The 23,271-nt window shown below is 37.9% G+C and overlaps 1 protein-coding gene across 5 annotated transcripts in view; it reads right to left on the bottom strand.

Annotated features, from left to right (window-relative positions):
- Positions 1–1,187: 1,187 nt before the first annotated feature.
- The window catches only part of FBXL4 (F-box and leucine rich repeat protein 4), a 56,091-nt gene continuing 34,007 nt past the window's right edge, over positions 1,188–23,271 (bottom strand). For all 5 annotated transcript variants that reach the window (XM_031610727.2, XM_090135973.1, XM_090135971.1 and 2 more), the window contains exons 7-9: positions 16,183–16,254; positions 14,730–15,042; positions 1,188–6,078 (exon numbers count right to left, since the gene is read on the bottom strand). In XM_031610727.2, coding sequence (XP_031466587.1) covers positions 5,915–6,078; positions 14,730–15,042; positions 16,183–16,254 — 549 coding nt within the window. In that variant the 3' untranslated portion in view covers positions 1,188–5,914. The remainder of the gene's footprint in view (positions 6,079–14,729; positions 15,043–16,182; positions 16,255–23,271) is intronic.

Genomic DNA, 23,271 nt, shown 5'->3' with positions numbered 1-23,271 from the left:
GCTCAGTGTCCAAGTGGAGACCAGTGACAAGTGGTGTTCCTTGGGAATCAGTGCTAGGACTAGTGCTATTAAACTAAGGAGAAGGATTTGGGAGTGTCAGTTGACAAAAGACTCAACATGAGCCACCAATGCACTCCTGCAGCTCAGAAGGCCAACTGTATCCTGGGCTGCATCAAAAGAACTGTAACCAGCTGGTGGAGGGAGGTGATTCTGCCCCTCTGCTCTCATGAGGCTCCACCTGGAGTACTGTGCCCAGTTCTGGGGCTGCCAGAAGGACACTGAGCTGCTGGAGTAGGTCCAGAGGAGGGCCATGAAAATGATCAGAGGGTTGGAGCATCTCCCCTACGGGGACAGGCTGAGAGAGCTGGGGCTCTTCAGCCTGGAGAAGGCTCCGGGGAGACCTACAGGAAAACTGGGGAGGGACTTCTCATACGGACATGTAGCGACAGGGAAGGAGAAATGGCTTTAAACTGAAAGAGGACAGATTTAGACTAGATATTAGGAAGAAGATCTTTATTGTGAAGGTGGTGAGAGACTGGAACACATGGCCCAGAAAGGTTGTGGATGCCCCCTCCTTGGAGGTGTTCAAAGCCAGGCTGGATGGGGCTTTGAGCAACCTGGTCTAGAGGGAGGTGTCCCTGCCTTAGCAGGGGGTTGGAACTACATGATCTTAAAAGTCCCTTCCAACCCAAACCATTCTATGATTTGGTATTTCTTCAGTAGCCAAGAAAAGAAACTTCAAACAGTTGTGTTTTGGTGTTTGTTGGGTTTGCTGGCTTAATAGATCCGTTTGTTTCTAGAGAAGGGGAACAAAACATGGAAGAGAAAAAACTTCATTCCTCACAAAGGATCCTCTACAATTTAAGGTGTCTGTCATAACAGATATTCTTAAATCAAAACAACATAGAGTCCCACAATTCAAACTAAAATAACAGTACTTTATCCATTAACTAAACAGACAAATGCCACTACTGTCTGTTATTACTGAATCTTCCTAAGAAGAGCCACCTTTTGTCAAAGTCCTTCTTTAAAGATCATGAGGCCCTTAACAAACAAGACTCATGCCTTGATGCTTCCTGATGTCAACTATCACATCTTGTCTTACGCACAGTAAGATTTAATTAAAGAGTCCTTTCATTATCAAGTCAGAAACTATTATCAAGTCTGGAGTCACAGAAATCACCATCTCAGTGAAAGACAAACACTTTTATTTTGGAAAAATGTTGACTGTGGCTAACACAGCATGTACAGATGCATTAAACCAGGAATCTTTAGCCTAGCAATATCAAAAGCTACAACATATGGAATCATTGCAAAAGAGTAATAATGAACATGGAAATCAATGCATAAAGCCACTCTCAAGCTCCATAGAAGAAAATGCTACATTTTATCTAGTTTTTGTAAATTAGCAGTCCTGCAGATTTCACGTGTGAAACATATCCCATAAGATGCAATAAGCACACACAGTATAAATTAGGACTAAACACACAATTTTGCAAGTGCACAGTGGGTAACATTTCTGATGACAGGAGAGCACTTAAAGTAGTCATAGTCTTAATTACAGCAATATGAAAGATTATAAAAATAACTGCAATATATTAATTATGTTTTCCAGTTAATCTCATGCATTTACAGAACTATACATGTAGCCAGATAGGTAGGTAGATGATGTTTTAAAATAGAGAAAGGGGATGCATTTCAATTTAAGAAACAGACACCCTGGACACTGGCAAGGGACTCAAGAATAGAAGCAGTTCCTAGCATTATAAAGACAAGACTTTTCAAGTCAGCTTTTCTCCTTAATTTGCTTCCTTCTGGATAGATTTTCGAAAGTTGTGACATTTGGGGATGGATGTTGTTCTAGTTTTGATTTTTTATTTTTATTTATTTATTTTTTTTGCTATTCCAAGGCTGGTAGTACAATGCTGAAAGGAATTAACCTCAAGTTAGTATTCTAAAGCAAAGTATCTAACCTGAGCTAAATCACAGCTTCCAGAGCCTCCTCAGGGAGGCCCCAGGAAACGATTCATTTGACTTTCCTCAAACTTCTGAGGAGGAGATTAATAGCTCTCTAGAGGTGCCCAGATTCCTCACTTAAACCAGACGTCTAACTTTCAGAGAAAAAGCACTCACTGTGTTCCACTCACTATGTACCATGATTACTGGACAGCTTATATCTGGAAAGGATGACATAAGAGCTCTAACAATTGGGCAAGAAATACAAGAGCTTCCCCTGTTTTGTTGGGGTTCTTTCGGTCTCAAAATTTGGATCTCTAAGTACATAGGGATTAAAAGTTCCAAGTTGCTGTGAAAAGTTGCTCTTCTACACAAGTCCTGCACACTAATGTACTCAATCAAGTGCATCATTTAAACATAAGCAACTTCATCCATGTCCAGAAAGCTATTTAGTCTACCAAAACAATTCATGATTATGAATACAAGTACACCACTGAATTAGGAACATCAAAATTTGGGAAGATGTTTTAAATGGTAAAATTCCCATAGACATTAAACATGACCAGAATGAATGACTTATCTCCCTGTATGACAGCTCATGCCAACTTCATTCATACACTACAGCAAATCCCCCTTTAATTTAAGAACAGGAGAACTTCACAGCCTGTCACTTTTTTTTTTTTTAAAGGCATTTTAGCAATGCATTTTTTAACATTCATTGCCAAAACACCTTTTACAGTGATTAGGAAAGATAGACAACATCAAAAGACAAAGATAAAAAAAGTGGAGTACTCTTAAAAGCAGAATTTAGATAATGTGACCGAGGGATGGTTGACCGTTGGAAAAGACCAGTCAGTTCCAGAACAATTGGCATCATTCACTTTGGATTAAATGAAACTAAAACAAATTTCCCTCTATATGACCACTTCACATGGAGAGAGACCACAGTAGTTATCGGACTTTGCATTCACACTCTACCATACTTTGTAATATCTCTCACCTGTAGACAAACAAAAGGCACTTTGGCAAAGCAACACAGGAAATCCAGCACACCTGTACTGCCCAGGCCCCAGGCTTTTCCTGTTGCACAGATGGAGAGAAACACAGTCCTCTCCATCAGCTGTAGAACAACATTTTAAAACACAGCTGCTAGAAAACACCTTCTGCTGTTATGTGTACTTCGCTACAGTAATTCTTGCATGAAAAATGTTGAGATTTATACGTAAGTGTATATATAAATGTACATATGTGTGTACATATATACACACCAAAGTATAAAACAGCTACAAAATACAGCAACTTACGTTTGCTTTATTGTGACATAAGGAAGGTCTAAAAGTATCTCATTTTCTTATCTTGGAAATATCAGAAATATGAAGTCCAGTCTTTCCTCGCTTTGCTGGAAGACATCTTGGAGGTATAAAGCCATAGCTAAAAGATTTTTACCCACTGACTGAAGGTTAAAGTGTACAATTATAGATGAAAGTCTTTCCCAATTATTTCTCAGCTATTTGCATTAATTACATTAGCAACAGCCAAGTTTTAAATAACCCAAATAAAGACTAGATTTCAATTTATCTTTCAAGTTAAATTAGAGAACTTCTGATAAAACCAGCTTCAAACAGAAGGCACAACAGAAAAAAAAAATCCCTTAGTATGAACAACTAAATGTCAATTTAAACCTCCTTTATACCACCTAAAAAGCAATAGAGAATGAAATCCTTCACACATACATGATTACAAAAACACTTATTTGATTCACTGATGCTACAGCAATGACTCCATACTATTTAGTTTACCAGTTTAAAGGCACAATGGATATCACTTCATCCGTATCCCATCCTATTTACAGTGGAAAACAAGATCTCTTAAGAAAAAAAAAACAAAAAAGATAAACACAGATGCACCCTGAGAAGTGAAATTTTTCAACAAAAACATTTAAAAAAAAATACTGTTCTTTCTAAAGTCCCATTATCCAAGCCTGTATTCTTCTACAGATAGGACAATAACCTTCAGTATTAAATTACAATGAAAAATATTACTTAGAGATAAAAAATATATATATTAAAAGTTCCCAGAAAAGTAAATCAACCTAAACCTGATTGAAAGAAATGAGGTTTCACATAGAATCATGTGAAAGTTGACGTCTGTCAGTGGGGAAAACAAAACCTGAATTTAAAGTTCTCTGACAATGTCCAGGTTACTAAAAACAAACAAACAAACAAAAAAGTGGAATGGATATGGCTGGAAATCCCATAGTGCCATCTGTGCAGAGGAAAAAAAAATAAAACAAGAAGCCAACTGTGCACTGCCCTTCTTTGGATCTGGAATTCCCAAAAGATTCTGTAACACTAGAAAAATCAAAAGAATGAGGTCTTTTTATAAAAATCAGATACGGGTTTCTAGTTGTTTTGTGACACAGTTTGAAAAGTATTGGCACCTGCACAAGAGTTCAGAGTGTTCATTCAGGAGTTGCAGAGATTGTCAAATCTTTAACAATTCGTAGCAGTCCTCTACCACTGGATGGTTTTTTACTGCGTGAAATGAAGTATTCTTTGCCAGTGGTCTTCAGTGCAATAATGTATTTCTGCCAGATGAGTATTTTCCCTCTTCTTCCAGTAGGTAGTAAGTGCCATCGCAGCAGTAACAGTGGAGCCAATATCAAATGACAAGCTGCATTTCATGATCCGTATTCATCAGTAATAGCTAAGTAGGTAAAAAACCCCCTCAATTCTTGATGTACACAGCAACATATTCTAGCAGAGGTATTAAAGAAAAAAAGAGAAAAGCTTCATCCAAAGAAGTGCAAAAGGAAGAAACCCTGTAAATAGTTCATCAACAGTTTTCCTTCTTCAACATTTCAACAGTGCTGAAGAGAGAGAGTACAACACTACTTAGAGCTCTCACCTCTGGGAAAGAAGAAAACAAAAAAAAACCAATCCAATACCTTAGACTACAAAATCACCAAAACACATTGCTCTCCTTCCAAAACGACTGTATTTTCATTGCTGTTTTACTACTTTACTACTTGTTCTTACTACTTGACAGATTTTATTCCTGTGCAAGGGACATTTGCTAATGCATTAACTTAAGTACTAGATTTTACATACTGTGCAAGATAATTAGATGTATACAAACCAGCCATCTTGACTGTGTAAAGAAAATTGGTCTGGAATTTTCTATACATTAGTTATGGACACTGTGTACAGCTCAAACTTTATATCCAACACCAAGAAGCAGCTGGCAATTTTCTCTTTCATTTCTGCTACGAGTTCAGGTGGAAGGTTCTTGAATTTATCTGTTGTGTCATTTAGGCTGGACTGTAAAACATCACTACATCTATTTCAGATGGAGGAAGGGATCAAAATCTATCAGATGCAGTTCATTGCCACAAAAAAAAAAAAAAAAAGAAAACCTATCTTTCCAATCTATTCTTAATGAAGCTCGAACAGTTTTTAAAACAACTAATTGTAGACCTGATCATAAGATGTTATGCTGCAGACCAAATTAAAATGCTACCATAAGTGTGCATGTAGATCTGTACACATTTATATACACATACACACATATACACATAAATAAAAAAGGAAGCACCCTTTTTTTTTTCTTACTGGTAAATACTCAACATTTTCATTTATCTAGATATTAACATGTTTGCTGGGTATAACACCCTATAAAGGGACACGTAAGATGTTTTTCATTTTCTTGCCATTAAAGCCATACATATGGCTAGTATTTAAAAACATGCAGTGCCACCAATTAACAGAGTAAAACAATTATTAGGTACAATATCAGCTCTAGGAAATGCATAATATATTTAAATTTAAAATGTATTTTACCCATTTGTGCAAATAATTAATATAATCCACTATTTCATAGGAACTCTTCATAAAAAAAATCAGCACAAATTCACAGGAAATAACTGTCAAAGGAATTCCATAGCAGCATATGTAGTGAGTCACTGGGTGAAACTCTTCTTTATGAACACATTAGGAAAGTTGGCATTCAGTTCTAGGACAACTCTGTTATCAATCTGTGAACAGAAGGACACATCGAGTAAAGAAAGATCTTTACAAGACTCCAACAGTTTTCTTAAAGATGCTGGGCTTACCATCCTCGTTCCTGTTTGAAAACAAAAAAGAAAGAAAAAATGCAAAGTTAAAAAAGAATAGTTGTTTGTTTTAGAGCTGCTAATATTGCGTGAAAAGAATGCTAATAATGCAATGTTTATTTACATTATTTCGATTAGATTTCAAATGAAAAACTTCTCAGTGGCAGTCTTTGTATAATTTTTGCCTTTAAAAAGCCTGTTGCATTTTCCTAACTCAGCTATTCAACTAGATCGTTTGCTTCTTAGAAGAAACTTTACAACTTCAAGAGAAATTTCTAAATACAGAGGCTGACCAAAGTATCCAAAGCCACAAGACCCAGTGACTAGATCCTGTGCTTTGGCTAGAAGGAAAATACTACGCTACACTCATGTTCTTACGACTTTTCTGCTGGCTGCAATGCCTGGCACGACACACACTGCTACAAGCTCTTCCAATTCCAAATACATCAGCAAGGCTTCTAGGACTCTAGAGTGGCTATAGGTATTACACCCATATCAGTTCTCTAAAGACTACTACAGACCTGGCAGACAGGTCACAGGACAGAGAGGAGACCCACACCTTACTGCAGGCATGTCCAACCCAAGGCCTGTGGGCTGTATGTTGCCTGGCACAGCTCAAACTGCAGCCCAGATGCATACCCAGATTGTTTAGCAACAACAAAACACTGCTGTCTGACCAACACTATCTGAGCTGACCAGGGCACAGGAAGGGCGCAGTGCAGTGCTGGCTCAAATTATGGCAAATAATTTTATGCATTTTGACACATTGGCTATGCACAGTCCTGTGAACAGCAAAAAAAAGGCAGCAGTGCTTTCTGTATTGATAAAGGAATTTGAGAACAAGCTTCAAGATTGCCAAAAAAAAAAATCATCAATTTTTTGGTATATTTGCAACTCCACCTTTAGTCTACATAAGTACAGTACTCAAGAATTTTAAATTTGAACACACAGAGTTGCAATCAGATATTTGACTCAAAGGAAAATTGATCATGTCTCTACTAGACTTTTATAAGACCTATCTTATCTGAGAAAGATACCCCTTGCTTCACAATCACGTCTTATTCACATCATCACTTTTTGGCAGTACATGTATTTGTGAACAACTGCTGTCAAGGATGAAGCACGAGAAGTGTAAAATTTCACCAAAAATCTCTGATGAACACCTTGAAAACTCACTGAGGATTGCAGCACTTTCATCAAACCAGAATGATGCATTTGCGTCACAAAAACAAACTCAAATAACCCATTAGTTGTGTCCTTGTTGCTTTTTTACATTTTAATAAAATATATTAAAAATAAAAAAAACTTTGTTGCCTATTACATTAACCACACCAAGCATTTTATTGGAGCCAGTGGTGCAATGGATAACACAGCTGGCTATGGATAAGAAGACTGTAGGTTCAACTCCTGCCTAGTTTGTTCAATTTTCCCCAGCACAAGAAGGATGCAGAGCTGTTGGAGCAGGCTAAGAAGATGATCAGAAGGCTGGAGCATCTTTCTTATGAAGAGGGAGTTGGGCTTGTTTAGCTCAGAAAGGAGAAGGCTCTGGAGAGACTTAATAGTAGCCTTCCAGTACTTAAAGGGAGGTTATAAGCAGGACTTTTTAAACTAATAGTGATAGGACAAAGGGGATCTAAACTAAAAGAGGAGAAATTTAGGTTTGATGCTGGGAAGTAATTCTTTACTCAGAGGATAGTGAGGTGATGGAACAGGTTTCTCAGAGAAGTTGAGGATGCCCCACCACTGAAAGGATCGTTCAAGGTCAGGTTGAACGGAACTCCAGGCAGTCTTATCTGGTGGTTGACAACCCTGCCCATGGCTGGGAGTTGGAACTAGATGATGTTTAATGTCCCTTCCAACCTAAGCCATTCTATTATTGTATGACATGCAGCCCAAGACAATTCTTCTTCATTTAATGCAGCTCAGGCAAGCCTACAGGTTGGACACACACTCCTTACTGGAGCAGCTGGTAGCCAGGCAAGTTATTCCAGAAAGTAAACCAAGCATGGATGTCTACAGTGTGACACACTGCTCAGTTTCTACTGACTCTAAAGAGCTTATGCATCCAGCAGGCCTGTAAATATCTGCTGGCAGACATCTATTGGTAAAGCACTGACATTCCACTTTTTCTAAATCATTCATAACTTGATGGAATTCTTTCTTCCTCTTGCTTTATCATCTGGTTACTAAGTATCACAGGATCATTTTGCAAATCTTCAGTCTTAAGTTCCTCAGCTTTAGATTTTTCTTTCTTAGCTGCTTATGCATTATCAGCAAGTTCTGGTATGGCATTATTCACTCCTTTGCCTGTATTACTCATTAACAGATGAGACAGCACCTATCACATTATGGCTCCTTGGTGACCACAGCAATGACTTAATTTCATCGTGCAAAGGGACAGTGTATTCTTATCCTCTACTTTCTTTCTCTTAAACCCCTTCTCCTAGGCAGAAAACAGCTTGTTACAGAAACACAACAGCCTTGGTAAAAACTTCTGAAAATCCAATACTACTCAGATTGTATCAGTGTTTATCTTCACCACAAACTCCAAGAAGTTCTAGGTTTGAAAGACCTAGCAGATGAAAGATCTCACAGAGATGGAGCTCTCCTTCACAATATCTTAACACTCTTCATGTCCAGTTGCACGTTTTAGCCCTTCATTTCTGTAGCACTGAGGCCAATTCAAGCGACAAATCATACCAACAGCTTTGCACGTGAGCTCGTTTAGAACTGCTGCATAAGTATTAGTGCTAACAATTTATTACTGCTCAACATATTAATTTGTTCAAAAGCTTCCTGTATCAGCATTCCAGTTTAAGACAGCTTTGCAGGCTATTCTGGAGAGATTGGGTCTAAAGTTGCAGCCTACTTGAACCCCCTTGCAGCAAGCACTAACGAGATGTTTTCCTGCAACAGCCTTCTCACTTCTGAGTGGCCAGACCACACATTGTTTTTCTACCAGTCTCAGTAATTCTCCTGTAAACTTCTTCCAACATACCTGAAATACCATTTTAGCACTGCCTTTAGCCAGTACCTCATTAATGGCCCATTTCTGCCATACTGTGATGCTGTTTCACCTTCTTATTTTCCTCCTTTGAACAGGACTCATTTCAGAAAGATGACTGTTTCTAGTAGTCTCTTCTAGCTCTCTGTTTAAGCATGGGGGTCTCTAAATGTGGTTTCTACTTATTCTGTGGTAGAATCTTGAATTAGTTACTTAGGAACATTACTCTGTCTCTGTTATCGTGTCATCAAATTTTACCTCACCTACAGGTAGGTAATTAAGGTGTATCATTATTGTGACTTTTAACTCTCTTACCATCATATAATCACTGTCACCACAGTGGTCAGGTGATTGACATAGCAGTCCTATTGGCACACACATAAATTCTGTGATATTCTTGAGTTATTTACTTCCCTTAATCATAATTGTACCAGAGTACCATTTGTCCTATCAGAAGGATCTGCTCTAATGTTTCAGCTGAAACTCCAGGAAAAAAATTACACTATCATTCTTCCACCAAGCCTAAAATTGCTACTGCATTAGCATCTTCATTTAAAACTAGTTTTGTTTGACCATCTCAGCTTTTAAGATAAAAACCCAAACCTTTCTACAAAGTACTATATATAGATGCCTAGCCATTTTGTGTGTAGGAGGGTCCTCTTCATTTCTTCCTATCTGAACTTTGACAGCTGACCTATGGCTTAATTTAAGACTTTTAATGGATTTAGAACCAAATAGGTCATCCAAGCACAAGCTTTACTCCACCTCTTACTTTCTTCATCCCCAGACTTAAAATTTTACATTAGGAAAAACCTTCTCCAAAGCTAAAAAGGCTGGCCAGTGTTTGGTCATTCACACCAGGGAATAAGCAAACATCCACAGACTTACTCTATGTTATACAAGGCCGAATTAATGAGACGCATTTCTCAAAAGCACATTCAAGAGCATTTCAGAAGTATAATATAGCATATTTTTTCTTGCCTTTCAAAAACTGACAACATATGCTAGTTAGCTACATTGCACGTATTCCTACAGTTTGGAGGCTTCTGGACCTTTGCTATTTTACTACAATTTTTCCTACATTGCCCATTTCTTTGAGTAAATTCATAACCAGTGTACTAACATCTGCCTTTTTTTTCCTCAGTTTATAGTCCTGAAAAAAAAAAACTGATATCCTTTTCATAAAAGGCACTTTGAGTAATGATTTATATGCAAGAACAGTTATGTTTATTAGCTGTAAATGATTTCACTTACATGCATGATACATCCAAATCCTCAAATTCTAGAGCAGTTGAGCGTATGATGACTACAGAAGTACCACATCTGGAAAACTGCCAGTCACAACTTTTGGGGCAAAAGGTACTGATACACAAATGACAATTAATAATATTTTTTTTTTTTTTTTTTTTTTAAAGTGCCTTCAGTAATTTCATTTAAAAATACACTTAAATGAAACTTTCAAAAGGGTGCACAAGAACTATTCTCCCAATCACTCTCACTTTTCCTTTTCTTCCCTAATCAACCGGATTAGCCTTTTATTCTTTACATTTTACTCGACTTACAGCACTCTAATTGTAAGTTTAAATGTGGTGCACATTTATATGTTTGAATTGACTAGCTATGTGTTGATGCCCTCAAGAGAAAGCTGAAGATTTTGACAGCTGGCAAGGGGGCTGTTGGTTTTGCTGTTACTCAGAAATGTGTAGGACATGCTGGTATGCAGATAGTAGTATACAAATTCTGCAGTAACAAGGGTGCCTACTTTTTATTACTCTTTGTGCAAGACAGTGAAAGTTAAGACTTTTGGGAAATGAGGTTAATATGACTTATTGTTCATCCTTGATAGCAACTGGCACTCACAGCAACACAACTAAGCAGCTGATATGGCATACATTTGAAGCTATAGGCACTACCAATTCAGGTGGTCACCTGTCTTGACATGAGGTTTACGTTACAAGTTTTGTAACACTGGACATTGTACTGCAACACTATAAAAACATCAGATAATCATAGCTGGATCACTCTACATTCCTTAGGTGAACAAAAAGTAGGGGAAATAATTCTTGTATATTCCACCCTGTATATTAGTGGAAAAGATGCAGGCAGAGAACTAGAAGATACTTGTAAATAGGCAGCTCAGTACGTAATGGGTAGAAGAAATATCAGAACTAGAAAAACTCAAGAATTTTCTTATGTACTTAGTGACACACTTACATCATACTTCTTCCAAATTGTATTATAAATACAGCAGATATGAAACCAAACCAAACCAGAACTTTACTCTCTTAAGTTTGCTTTATACACAATTTAAACAAAGCTACCCATCAAACAATGCTTTATGTGGGCCAATAATTTTACGCAGCCCTTGGAAACTGGCAATTTTCATCTTCTTTCATGGCACTGAATCAAGAAGAAGGGAATTACCAAACAATAACAGGGACACCAAGAAAAGGATAGATGGGCAGCAAGCTGGAGAACCACCGTGGCATCCAGGGTACATATAACTTCTTTTTTTTTTTAATACTTAAATGAAGAACAGTTCAACAAAATTTCTTTCAGAGGCTTAGATTTTCTTCAGTTCTGAAAAGAGTGGGAGTATAAATATTCTGTAACCGAACCAAGAATTTTTCCCTGCCACGTTTGTATGTTCTACCAGTTGAACAGAGAAACAAGCAAAGTATTGTCCACACTGGTGATTATGCTGCAAGGCAAGACATTTTGGTCTCTACTTAGGTAAGTTCCTGTATACAGCAAAACAGAATCAAGCTTTTATGCAGTATAGTTGAGACAAAGTAAGTTCCCTTGCTGCATGCACTGCTAACCCAGCAGCAATACTTGTATGCCCTTAACATATGCATGTATAAGCCAGCCATTTCTTTACTTCGAAAATGACAAAGGATGCAGTAAGAGAATCTCCCTTTCATTCATATCATAGAGAAGACCCAGTGTTCAAAGTTAATCTTGCAAAGCCAAGAACTGACCTCAAGCCTCTAATAGCTTCAGACCTGTTGTCATTCTTCTTTAAAAGGAAAAAATCATATTAAGAATTTACACAGTTTATAGTGATAGGATGGTCCTACATCAGCAGCCAGAAGTCAGAGCACGTAATGAGATTTATAATTTTCTCAGTATTCTTGTGATGTAAGAGACAAGGGCTTGGGTTCATAAAACAGATTTCTGAATTTATATTTGAACATCTGGCAATTCTACCTCTGGATGACCTCAGCAAGGTTGTGATTCTGCTGGACAACTCCTTCTCAGAACCACAGACTGTAATGTAATGGCTCCCATATTCAAAAGACAACACGAAGAGTTTTCTTACTAGTACCAAAAATAGCTGGGTCACTTCTTCACATACATTGTGAAGAATGTACTGACTGTTTATAGTAGAGAAAAAAAAAGTTGCATTCTGCTAAGTATTCCTCTGAAGAAAGCAAGCAAATTATGGAAGTAAACACCGACATTTTTGGTAACAACTTGTGGATAATTCAACTGAATATCCTCTAGAGAGCACCCTGCTGAACACAATATGCAGTTTTATCAGGAAAGGTTGACTACAAACCCACTTGACTCAGTAATACTGGTAGGCACCTAGGGAATGGAAGAGAATTCCTCTCCACGTTCACACATTTTTCAACAAAAACATCAATGAGATGTTAAACTGAATTCAAATATGGCTTCAATTGTTAAAGGAGAAGTGTGGCAAAAACCCTTCAGTGCTGGCAGAGAGGCAGCAGAACTAGCAGACTTATCTGCAGGCTTAACACAACCGAGCTATTCATTCTGCAGCCTTTGGTACAGTGAAAAGGTCAGACTGATTTGTGGGCAGACACAATGCCATTGTAATAGCATGTATGTGGGTGGTCAGAAGAACATACATGTTTATGAAAGACTGCATTCACTATGCCTTTTGGAAACTTTTCATGTCTGAACTGTGAAATGTATATCCCTGCTAGTCTAGCTACAAAACATATTCCCTTAATCACAGGCAAAAGCATATATTACCACCTGAAAACTTATGCATTAATCCAGATTAATATGTACTAAGTGGACTTAAGTTTTCATCTGTTCATTCTCCTTCCATGTTGGAGAGAAGGTAGCTTTCTCATTTATAGATAAGTAAAACTATTTCATGATTAAAGAGCATTTACTATCTAAATTGTGGTGACAACTTGCAGCCACGTGGCAAATTTTTGTAATGAGAAATACTGATAAGCCTTAAGTTTGCTTGTAACATTCTTAGAATAAAAGGCACTCTGGAGCACCACTCTCAACCTAAACGTATTACTTTCTCAAAAAATTATTAAATACTGAAAATAAGCAATGCAGCTACTTTCTTCTCTTTAATAATTTAAATCTTCATTTTTCAATCAACCCTGTGAAAATAAGTTAAGATGAGGATGAAGAAAGTTTCCCTACATCAATGTCACAGATGTCCCTACCATCATTGTCACAGATTGTTCCTTTTAAAGATAATCCCACATTCTGCCACAGAAAGAATAAAACTACAATTCCTAAAGTCCTTACTCAAGAGTTCAACATGTTGTCATGGTTTTATGTTTTTTGGTTTTCAGTATTCCACATCAAAACATCATGTACTGGAATTAAAGTGTTAATGCTCCAATTCCAGTACCTATCCCTATACATTACAGAAGTCATGGGATCTGACCCTTCCGGGTGGGGCAGTCTCTTACTGCTTGCCAGTGGGTGCTGGAGGCTGCTTTCCTAGCTTTTCCAAGCTTTTCAGGTTTGACTCGGTCTCAGGAGCTCTCTCTCCTATCTTATTTGATTTATTAGTCTCAATTTCAATTAGATTGTATTATATTGTGTTATCTTGCATTCCAATATCATAGTTAGTAAAATAAGTTTTCCTCCATACATTGCTGCCGCTGTTTTTTTTCCTCCCTTCCTTCCCATTTTGTGAGGCCGGAGGAGTGGGGGGACAGGGGCCTACTGCCCTGTCATGGGCATAGATTGATCTAGTTAACTCCGTGACACATGTATTTAATTTGGATTTCCCAAACTATTTTTAGCTATAGACACCACAGAGAATTAGAAATCTAAGGTTTGATGCATTCTTTGCACCTCATCATTTCTTTCCCACCTCAGTGGTAATTCATTTAAAGTTTTTTTCTTAATAACATTTTTCTCTTTAAAGAGACAAATTCAATTCCTGTTAAAAGTGACAAAGATTGTTAATACTGCTCGGTGTACCTATACTGTGCAAAAGCAGAAACCCATTTATTAATCAGGAATTCCCACTATCAATATACTTTGTCACACTTCATAGAAACTAAAAAACAAAAGCAGAAACAAGAAGAAGAGACTGGATCTTCTGAGAGCAAAATCAAAAGACGTCCATTAAATATACTGATTATCATGAAACTAAAAGTTACTGGAACAAATCCACACAATTCTTAGCTTAACATATGCAAGTAAACAATCAAATTACACAATTAGTAGAATCCAAAGGATTTAGGTGTCAGAAAACCACTGCAGTTACTACTTCTCTCATTTTTTTCACAAGCTAAGCCATATTTTTTATATAAATATATATAAATACGTTTAAGGCAGCAGTTTGACCACATGGATTCCTTTTATAACTTGTGGGCTTCTGAGAACGGTAAAACATATACCACTATTCCAACATTTTCTTACCCAATATATCTAGCTGCCGTAAATGAGTACAGTTAGCTGCGAGCTCTTCAATGTCTGTGTCACACACAGACCTGTTGGCCGTAAGAAAGAGCTTTTGCAGGTTCGGGAGTTTACGTGCAAGGTTTGTGAAACATCCCGTACTGCTCTGTAACGTGGGGCACCAGCCGAGATCAAGTTCTTCCAAAAGCTGGCAGCCTGAAGCCAACTCTGCTATTCCATTTTCAGTTATGTTTTTACATCTCCACAGATCCAGACTGCGAAGCTTTTTGCATTTTGCTCCCATCATGCTTGCTATAAGATCATAGTCTTCAATCTGCAAGGAAAATAAACACTTTGTCATGTACACCGCCCTTCTAGACGCACATAGGTGTTTCAAGATTTACTTGCTAACATATCCACAAATCCATCCTAAGCATCTGTCACTTCTAAAGAGCTCTGAAAATTACTCACTGTACACTGAGGTCTACTCCTACATGAGACAAAAATAAAGTTCCTATTTACTCCCAGACATACCGTGCTTTTATATTCACTTGACACTGAGGATCAGTGAAAATGCAGTTAGAAGTTCATTTTCTTTGAAAACTCCCTCCTTCAAGAGATTATTAAAATTGTATTTATGACAATAGCAACTGTAAGTGTATGTGCATTAAAGAGGGCACCTATTTCCATTCTAGGTTGATCATCTGCTATACTTCCTTATGGAAGCAGACAAGCCAAAGGGACTCAAAGTACCCCAACTCCACAGGTAGAAGGAATGAAATCCACTATCAAAAAATCATAGGAAGACTAGAGTTGTTGGAAAAACACCACAGTGCCTTCCTCCTCTGTCCATGAGTCAAAGTGGGAAAGGCTGAGTCAATTCTGCTTTGTTACTTGCTTCTGAAATTGCAGGGAAGTTTACCTGATGTGTTACCAGATGTGTTTATCACCAGAGACAGCAAGTTAAGTCCCAGTGCATGCAACCCTGATATGCATATTCAATAAAGTTTAGATGAGCTCTGTGCAGGGATTCCAAGCTCCGTACTTTCTTTAATTCAATGTGTGTGCCCAGGAAGTCTACATGACTCAAACAGCTTCTGTTGAAAACATTCTCGTGTTTATGACTGTAGTGTCACACACAAGTGTTGGCTTGCTATGAATTATGACTTGGTCTGAATTTCCAAAAAAAAAGTCTTAATTATTTGCTTTGTTGACTATGCACATAGGAAATGTCCCAAAATTTAGGAAGAGGATGAAGAACAATGGGAAAAAAAAAAGTGCAAGCTAGATTTAAGCCTATGAAACTGGTATACAATCTTTAAAAAGATGACTAAGTTACATCTAGCTTGAATCTTTCGGAAGTTTGATCTCATCTAACATCAACCCAGCATTTAACGCGCCTTTGTGAAACACGGATCCAGGTCAAGTTTAGAAGTACAGGTGTGCACACCTACACAGCACTTCAGCTACTCACCATGACACAGCTGCCCAGGCTGAGGTGTTGAAGCTCTGAGCAGAAGTTCAGGATACTGAGCAGGGCTGTTTGCTGCCACCAGGGAATGCATCAGAAGGAAATATGGAACGTGAAACAAAGAGAAGAGGTCAATTAAGCATTAAAGGCTGTCACTGCATTTCCTGAAACACAGCTCAAAACTCTGTTACAGACACAACAAATGCCACTTAATGAGTCCCCAGGTAATCTGCCGATTGATTGGCTTAAAGAAACAGTAATCATTACAAACCTTTACACAAGTCACTTCGGATGTGGTTTTGAATTGCCCTGAAGATACCTATCCACTCATGACCTATCAGCTCATTTCCCCCAGGAAAGCTGCTGAAGAATAAGTGTGGCAAGTTCAAACAACAGGCAAGGCCAGACCAAAATCACAGAGGGCTGGTGACACACCAGCAGAACAGCAGAGCTCTGACATTCTCTCATCGGCCACAGCCTGATGGAACTGCCAATAGAGCAGCGCAGCATTGGGACCGAGCTGGTGACTTTAATGTCAAAGGAGTCTCCGTGCTGACAGGGATGCTGACAACCATTGAGCACCTGTCACTACCAGCATGCGGGCTGAAACAGATATAATGTGTACTTTACAGTCATGTTTCTGCCATTTATCACAGCCATTCTTTTCAGAAAGTACCGCACATTACTAAGCCTGAAATTATACTGGAACACAGATGTATCTTACAAAATGCTAAGTACATAGCTATTCTTTCTACGACAAGAGAAACTTCACGGTTTTTTATCTGCATTTCTAAGATAGAGGAAAGACTCCTCTGCATTGTTTGTAGCCATATTCTGTTTTGTGGTTTGAAATATACACAAGTGCAGAGAAGGACACAGCCTGGGATTCAAAACAAATATCTGTGCACCATACTTGAAACATTTACCACTTAGTTTTTTGTAAGCTTGAAAACTACAGTAAGTTCCATAAGATATCAATAACTAAAGTCAGTGTATGTATATAGGATACATAACAGTGTCTCCCAAACACACACTCAAAAAAAAGCAGTAAACAAAGGACAAAATCAACTGCTAACATGCACAATTCCTACAGGAATACCAGTAAACAATTTGTAGACATGTGAACTATAAAAGATATCTATCTATATATGCTAATTTAAAGTAGCTTGTTTTCACAAACTTTATGGTAAAATGCTTTACTGAGTTTTTCAGTCATTATATTCCAATGAAACTCAGCAGGAACATTATCTTTTTTCATGGCACTGTGAAGAACTACGTGATCTCTTGCACTGAAACACTGGCAGATGCAGAACAGAGAAAGTGGGTAGAGTATTCATGGAGACCATTCCAGACATCTAATTTAGGCATCTCAAGGGAGCAATTAGAAACACCCAACAGTTAACATGGATAGAACTTCAGCTGCCAGCTTGGCCTTCTGAGATTTGATTTCCCAAAAGCAGCCTGAAGGCTGAGGATACAAACAAGCCTTCCTCACAAACATCTTTGCAAAGGTCTTACAAAGCCACAGTCTGCTTGCTCAACTGACTTTCATTTATGTTTTTAAAGAGAAGGGTAAACTAGGGAATTAAACATAAAAGCATTAAAAAGTCATTATAAAAGAGGTAACACTTAGGAGCACTTTAAAGCTAGTAAATGTGTAAATATCCAATATGTTTAAACTAAAGTACTTATTAAGTAAGCGCTTTATTTGTAGCATTAAAACTGAATAAACGAGCAACTCTAATAGAGTGAGACATCCTTTATTCTTTACCTCCCTGAAAGCTCTGTGCTTTAGAACCTACTCAGACTTCCAAAATAAATAAATAAATCCTCACATCTCTCTATAAATCTTAAATATCAAAGCTAAATGCATCAGTCTCTTAACAGCCAATGCTAAGCAGGTTTCCTTCAGGTGACTCTACAGTAAAACTGAATAACTCAATGTATTTGACCACGGTTTTTTCTGCAATAGTTTCTAAAGTGAAATTTAAACAATGGCCTGAAAGGACAGAAAGCAGCAATACTTTTCCTTAATTGACATAATTCAGAAGCGTATAGATACTCTGAGCAGACTGTAGGATGTAAGATCTATTCCATAATGACACTCCTTCAGGGAAGAGTGAAATAGGTAAGGAGATCAATATTCATAGTGATCTTGATCACAAAAGTAAGCTAATGTGAACAGGAATTTGGTGACTCTCTCAGAATACTTTAGTCCAAGGGAGTCCTTCCTGTACTATATGCACTGAGTCCATATTTTCAGAGGTCTTTTCACAACTTGTAATAGCTAAAGTATTACTTTAAAGAACAATTTAAAACAAAACAAAAAAAAAAAAGAGAGAGAAAAAAAACAACAGGAAGAAGATAAGCACCAGAAACGTGAGTAATAAAAAAGCATCAGGGTAGAACACCACAGCATACCATCACACAGCCTACCAAATCTAGCCCAAGAGTAAACAATAAGTTACTCAACAGTAGCTATACTCAGCGTAGGTTAATTCCTCTTCTGGAGTGCACACATGCCTCAACACAAGAAAGCAGGCTTTCTTCAGAAGTTGCGCCTGTTCTTCAGTAACTGGAGGCTGTTTCTGCATATGTCAAGAGGAAAAAAAGAAAGAAAAGAAAAACAAAAAACAACCACCTTTCTTTGAATATGCCTACTTGAGCCTCAGTCAATTGCAAATACAGGTGGTAAAGGACATCAAAATAGCAGGGAAGAATGGCAGCTCACAGAATCCATATGCACTGCACATAAAGAACTACCATTGTAATAACCTGACTCTGTTTCAAGCCATCTGTCTGTACAATTCATCTCTCTGACTTGTCTTGAACACAAGATGAGTGATAACATTCCTATGTAAGCAGAGAAGAGTGAGGCAATCACCTGACCTTGAAGCCGTAAGGCAGGCCAAACCTCAGATGTCAGAGCTCATTATAAGAGGAACACAGGCCACCTAAATTCTGGACTAGCAAGCTTCAACTGGAGAGAATCCAATTGAACTTTCTCAGCCAAGCAGAAGCTGTCAAATCAAAGACTCCCCACATAACACTTCATTTGTGAGCTTAGTAGCCAAGATATGCATAGTTTGGAGACTTTCTAAGGTTGCCCTGTAGCAAAGGTAAGGACTGGTTTTGTACCTGCTCCCCTTTGTGCACGCTCAAACTGCAGAAGGAAAACAGTAGACACCTCAGTAGTCCAAATTTCTTCTGCCAGCCAATCAAAGCAGTAACTGGTGAACAGTCAATTTTTATAAGACAGAAAAAACAGCAGGAAGAGGAGTTCTAAGCAGCCAAATAAGATCCTATTATCCATTTCCAGGAATGGTTTTCAGATGATGAAAATGCATACAGCTGAAGCCATGCACAAATTGCTTGAAGAGAGAAGACTGGCATCAAGCTGCACAGAAGGATGACACGATACTGCTGTTAAGCACAGCCTTACAGAACAGATTATAGAAATATTTTAGGGCACAACAGTTAGTCCCAAACCTCAGAAATGGAAAGGAGACACCCTGAAGAGTCTCTGAAGTCTTTAAGAACAGGCTAGACTAACATGTCAGAAACGACAAGAGTTGATCCTGTCTTGGACAAGAAGAGAGAGATTACCTTTTGAAATCCTAACTCATTCCACACGAGACAAGAGTGTTCTGCCCAAACATGAATAAGTCTTTCATTTGGTAACACAGCTGGCCTGGAACACGTTTCTGTGCTGTGTATACCACAATTAAATAGCTGACACTGGACTAACTTCCATCCTATCTGCCTTTGTAAAGACCTTAAACATCACATGTACGTTCTGACTTGCAAGTTGCAAGAGTGCAGCTGGCTTGAATGAACAGTGGAGAAATTGAATACTGGAGACAGAGTAATACACATAGTAAGACTGAATCCTGCTGCAATTTTTTCAGGACTTTTTGCATTCATGTTCCAACCAGAAGTGCAAATTATTTCTGATGTTGGTATGATAAGGAAAGCATCCAAGAGATATCCTGAGATTAATATCCTTTCAAACAGAAAAGCCCCTTCTGTCCATAGTACACTTGGCTCACTCATGAAAGATGCTCTTTCAGTCTTGGACCATCTACTTGCTGCAGTTTCACCATCAAATCGTCCAGAATATAAAAGAAATGCTTTAGCTTTTTACAAATACAGAAGGTGGTTATGATATACTGGCTCTACCATAATAAGAAAACAACTGCAGTGCATTCTGCCTATGGAATACTAATGGAAGAACTACAGAAAAAATAACGTAGTTTTACTCCTAAGGTTGGGATAGGTCTACATGTTTTTATAAAAGCTTTATAGAAAGATCTTAAAAACAACTTCTACTTTTAATGTTGGGAACAAAAAAACAGACTGCTTTTTCTCCCCTACAGTGCAATCAGAAGAAGCATGTCTGACACAGACTGGAAATTCTTGCAGCCCCCTCAATAAAACAAGACAGCCTAAATCCTTTACAAGACTCTGCTCTCCTGTAATTTTATTTATTTATTTTTTGATTGAAGTGAATACTGACAAAATCTCAAACTCTGATAAAGACTGCTTTCTCTATTCTTTAAACTAGACTTCCCTTGCTTCCTATATTTTTTAATCACTGAATTACTAAATCTCTGGCAATCACACATGAAAAATTCTGAGTTTTGCATGAATACATATTTCACCATAAAAATTTCAAGTTGGAGTACAAAAAAAACTTAAATTTCTTCCCTCCATAATTGCCTTATATGAAAGGACAAAGTTGTTATTATTTTTCCTTATCAGTTCCCAATGACAACCTCATCTCCAATGTTCCCTGCCCCATGCCCCCAACCCTGTTGTTTCCGCTTACGTTCAAATAGTTATATAACATTAGTCTCAGGCAAATATCAGATAACATGCCTATATTTGCAGGCACAATGAGAATATTGCATTTTTCCATAATATTAAGGAATTAATTTAAGAGAGTTCCTAAAGACCACAATTTCTTTTCTCATATTTCAGTTACTTATCTCTCCTTTAAAAACACATCTTGAAGAGCCCTTGCAGCGAGTTGCTCTTGCATATGAATTTATGCAGCTGTTATATTTAATACCAAGTGCTATCACAGTATTTACTGATGTTTCTAGGTGTCATTTTCATCTTATTTTACTGATCTATGTTAAAATATTGTTTAAAATATTTGCTTTCAGGTTAGAATCAGGCTCTCCAGAACTATATTAACCAATTGTACCAGCTAACATTTATACAACTTGATTCCACGAGCAATCACCTTTTCATAAAGCAAAAAGAAAATCATCAAAAGATTTGATCAGGCAAAAAAAGTAAAGATTTACAGAACCCTAAATACTCAGTAGTCAAGCAGAAGCTGTCACATACTGTTTGTGTACAAATCAAATTCACATTTCTCAATGCACTCAACTAAAAAAAGTTAATATAGCAATCAGACATTTACTATAGGACATCAAAAAACAGTATACATGTGATGCAACACAGTTATATTTTGGGATGCTATTAATCTGACAGAACACCTGACAACAGTATTCCTTTCAGTAAGAACTAATAACCTGAGTGAAAACCCAAAACGCAAGTGTATTAACTGGGCAAGCAGGAGATAACTGCTCTTAGTACTCTATCTTCCTAACAGAAGTCACAGTCAGTGTCCTGTCCCTTAAAATTTTGCAACAAGAAACAGACAGAAAGGAGAACTGGAGATCTACAGACTAAGGTGAGGCCAATGAAACATACCATATCTCTCAACGCTTCAACTGAACCCATACTGTCCTATGTTGAGCCTTCAAAATATTCTCAGAAATTCATTCACAAAAACCTTTCTCTACTCATGATCTGGACGGAAGCTTTCCTTTTGTCCTCAAAAGGTTTAAATTTACAACAAAGGAGATCAGAACCAGCTGGTTCAGGCCAACAAACTTACAATTATGGGAACAGATTTGATCAAAACAACTCAGACTTCAGCATACACATAGTAAGTGCTGCCTTTATTGCTGCAAATACTAAACTGCTTCATAGACAACTGCTTTCTCCTGCACAGAAGTAATATGGCACAGCAATTACTGTCATGCAGTCAAAAAGTAAAGATGATAAAGAAAGTAACAAATGAACATACCATACATGCCCCATTTTGAACTCCTATAAGAAATACTGTTTTATTATCAACCAAATTCAGCTGCCTCATTTACCAGAACAAACACCTGACATATCTTTTAATGCGAACACTCTTGCTGCATCATTCTGGACAGCTACAGTACCAACACTGCCATTATCATTAGACGCACTCAAATTCAAATAAACTGTTCAAAGGTGAAGAATGGAAAAACAGAATGATGATGATGGCTGGCAGCAGAACTCAAGTCACAGTTAGAGATGCAATGGCACTGTGGCATGGCTGTGGGCATGGCCTGCTTCCCCAAAAGCCACGCACACCTCCTGCAGATCAGGCACTCTCTACTCAACAGGCAGTTGAAGTTTTCCTGCACTGCTCTCAGAAAGCCAACCATTTCAGGTTTTGGTTTGTAATGTTTTAAAGTTCCAAAGTTTATGAGTGTAGAAACCTCAAAGTGGCTAAGGAAACAAAGAAAATCTTTTGTATGCTCTGTTGGTAAGGGAGTCCTGCAGAGCACCCTCTGCACAGCCCGAAGGAAGAGAAGGAGAGCGTGCTACCTGGGGCTGCCCGAAGGCCACACTGGCAGCACACACCTCCTGCATCCTGCTTCCAGGGAAACAAGAAACTCCTGCCACTGGGAAAACGACCTCTCTGAAAGGTCTGATGACTCTTCCCCTAAAAGAAACATCCTGCACTGTAGTTTCCCCTCTCACTACTACAAACTCTGCCATATGTAGCTCTTGTCAAAATATTTCATGAAATGAAGATAATTACTTCTAACTACAGTAACAACTAATCAAGACACTTAACTAGATGTGAACTCAGCTTTGGGGCTTCCAGAAATTTCTTAGTGAACAGCAACCACTATGTGCTCCTGCGTAATGTGGAGACAAATAATCTCAATGGCAGCACATCACTGGATTCCTCTTTTGAACTACAGCTATTACTTACTATACGTGACTACAGTATACCTTTGGAATGGCAACTTATTT

Source organism: Phasianus colchicus, chromosome 2 (assembly GCF_987193195.1).
Source record: "Phasianus colchicus chromosome 2, bPhaCol1.hap1.1, whole genome shotgun sequence".
NCBI classification, from domain to species: domain Eukaryota; kingdom Metazoa; phylum Chordata; class Aves; order Galliformes; family Phasianidae; genus Phasianus; species Phasianus colchicus.
Note: the sequence above shows the minus strand (reverse complement) of the source record. Positions and strands in the feature narration are given on the sequence as shown.